At 47.4% G+C, this 2,789-nt stretch overlaps 1 protein-coding gene across 1 annotated transcript; it reads left to right on the top strand.

Annotated features, from left to right (window-relative positions):
- Positions 1-286: 286 nt before the first annotated feature.
- LACBIDRAFT_334538 (uncharacterized protein) lies at positions 287-2,720 on the top strand (the record flags this gene model as incomplete). The annotated part of the gene is made up of 16 exons (XM_001889289.1): positions 287-1,084; positions 1,135-1,191; positions 1,321-1,323; positions 1,465-1,467; positions 1,609-1,611; positions 1,681-1,683; positions 1,753-1,755; positions 1,825-1,827; positions 1,897-1,899; positions 1,969-1,971; positions 2,041-2,043; positions 2,087-2,115; positions 2,329-2,332; positions 2,402-2,404; positions 2,472-2,640; positions 2,707-2,720. The coding sequence occupies 16 exons, from the start codon at positions 287-289 to the stop codon at positions 2,718-2,720; spliced, it is 1,101 nt and encodes a 366-aa protein (XP_001889324.1).
- Positions 2,721-2,789: the final 69 nt, after the last annotated feature.

The following is a 2,789-nucleotide window of genomic DNA, read 5'->3' on the forward strand; positions in this document are numbered from 1 at the left end:
GTTAGACCCGATCCGAGAACTCTGTAATTCACGCGATGTGGTCGTCATTCTCATTGATGCCCTAGACGAGTTGAACGATGCGGCTAGGAGCGTCATCGAGATCCTTTCCCACATTGCTCCGATGGACTGTGACCTTCCAAACAACCTTAGATTCATCATCACCTCGCGTCCAGAGCACTGGGCAGACATCTCCAAGTCCAAAAAGCTCAAACGCGCGGTGTTCAAGCAGTATTCCCTGGAGACAGAGTTGTCTGTCATTGAAGTGCACAACTTTGTTGTTGCTAGGATGACGGAAATTACACCGGATGAGCCGGATTGGCATGATTGGCCAGATCTTAACCAACTGCAGAGGCTATCCGACAGAGCAAACGGTCTCTTCCACTATGCCGCAACTGCTCTTCACTGGATTGAACGGCGGATTGTCGAGGATGGAACGGCGTGTCGAGAGAGCGTGTTCAAGGAATTCAGCGAGGGGGGCCTCAACGAGCTTGAAGATCTGTACAGACTCATCTTGACATCATGGGAGAACGTCGGCACGCCTTCAAAAGACAAGGACAGACGTGCTACTCGACTAGATGGCTTTCAGCACGTCATAGGAACCATCATCGTGCTTCAAAAGCCATTGCTCGTTTGTGAAATCATTGCGCTACTTTCTGATATACCCAAGGACAAGTTTGATGTCACCAACTTCCTTCGGCAGATGCGCAGCGTTTTGATTCCGGGCACCACGACGTCGTTCGATCACGCTACGCCACAGATGCACAAATCCTTTCGTGATTATATCACAAGCGGGCGTGCACCGCTTGGATTCCGGATCCTGACTGGGGATGCACACTTCAAGGTTGCAAGGAGCTGCTTAGACAATATTGTGAAAGCGGGGAGCCAGGGTGATAATGGCAATGAGTATGCTGTTTTCTATTGGCATAAACACTTGCGGGAAGCTGGAGTGAGATGTGATGATAAGATGATGTGGAAACTGCTGGGTGAAATGGTGAATGAGAGGGTTGTCGGTGTGTGGATAAGAAAAGGGTATTGGGCAAACATGTTTCGGTCTGTGGCCAACACTGGGTGGAAGCTGCTGAAGGTGAGGCAGAAGCAGGGAGAGAGACACATGACTGATGACTTGAATGGCAGCAAAAGACAGATGAGCAAAAGTTGGTGCTGATGAGTGAGATGTTGGTGAAAATAAAGGTATGCAGTTGGCAGTGGCATGGCAAACCTCACACTATTGGCCTAATGATTCATTTTTTCCTTTCCATCCTTGTCTTAAACACCTGCCTCTTCCACATACAATCTTGTCTGTCATGTCTTTGTCTCTAGTTGGTGTGTGCTTTTGTCCTCATGCATCTGTGTTGATGATACTCACATCCCCCTTTGTTTCCTCATGGCTAGGAAGTGGGTGCATTCTTTATAATGCATCATTATCCACCATACTCAGACCACCCTTTGCCTCTTTATTTCTAGGAGGTGTGTGCTTTCATCCTCCCCCATGTGTATTTGATGAACTCAGACCACACTTTGTCTCCTCATTTCTAGGAGGTGCATGCTTTCATCCTCCCCCATCTGTGTTTGATGTACTCAGACCACCCTTTGTCTCCTCATTTCTAGTTGGTGGGTGCTTTCATCCTCCCCCATCTGTGTTTGATGTACTCAGACCACCCTTTGTCTCCTCATTTCTAGCGGGTGCGTGCTTTCATCCTCCCCCATCTGTGTTTGATGTACTCAGACCACCCTTTGTCTCCTCATTTCTAGGAGGTGTGTGCTTTCATCCTCCCCCATCTGTTTTTGATGTACTCAGACCACCCTTTGTCTCCTCATTTCTAGTTGGTGGGTGCTTTCATCCTCCCCCATCTGTGTTTGATGTACTCAGACCACCCTTTGTCTCCTCATTTCTAGCGGGTGCGTGCTTTCATCCTCCCCCATCTGTGTTTGATGTACTCAGACCACCCTTTGTCTCCTCATTTCTAGGAGGTGTGTGCTTTCATCCTCCCCCATCTGTGTTTGATGTACTCAGACCACCCTTTGTCTCCTCATTTCTAGGAGGTGTGTGCTTTCATCCTCCCCCATCTGTTTTTGATGTACTCAGACCACCCTTTGTCTCCTCATTTCTAGGAGGTGCGTGCTTTCATCCTCCCCCATCTGTGTTTGATGTACTCAGACCACCCTTTGTCTCCTCATTTCTAGGAGGTGGGTGCTTTCATCCTCCCCCATCTGTTTTTGATGTACTCAGACCACCCTTTGTCTCCTCATTTCTAGGAGGTGGGTGCTTTCATCCTCCCCCATCTGTGTTTGATGTACTCAGACCACCCTTTGTCTCCTCATTTCTAGACAGGTGCGTGCTTTCATGCTCCCCCATCTGTGTTTGATGTACTCAGACCATCCTTTGTCTCCTCATTTCTAGACAGTGCGTGCTTTCATCCTCCCCCATTTGTGTTTGATGTACCATTCCATCCCCTGCTCTTAATTTGTAGATTGTGTGTGCTTTCTTCCTTTTGTTTATCACTACTAATATTCCATCTTTCTGGATGAAGCCATATGCTAAAATCTGGGTTCATGGCCTTCTTGAGACCTGGAAGCATTACGAACCAGTGGTCTTGCATCCCAACATTGTGGAAATGCATGCTGAACTGAATTATCAATGTAAGTTTTTGGCTTCCTTCGCTGATGTGAATATTTGCTCACATTTTTTTGTCACCTTTAACCTAGATATAGTGCAGTAGAGACCCAATGATAGTGGGATAGTTTGAGGAGTAGAATCAGGGGACCTTATTCCTCATCCTATTGATATC

Source organism: Laccaria bicolor, genomic scaffold (assembly GCF_000143565.1).
Source record: "Laccaria bicolor S238N-H82 LACBIscaffold_65 genomic scaffold, whole genome shotgun sequence".
Classification (NCBI taxonomy): Eukaryota; Fungi; Basidiomycota; class Agaricomycetes; order Agaricales; family Hydnangiaceae; genus Laccaria; species Laccaria bicolor.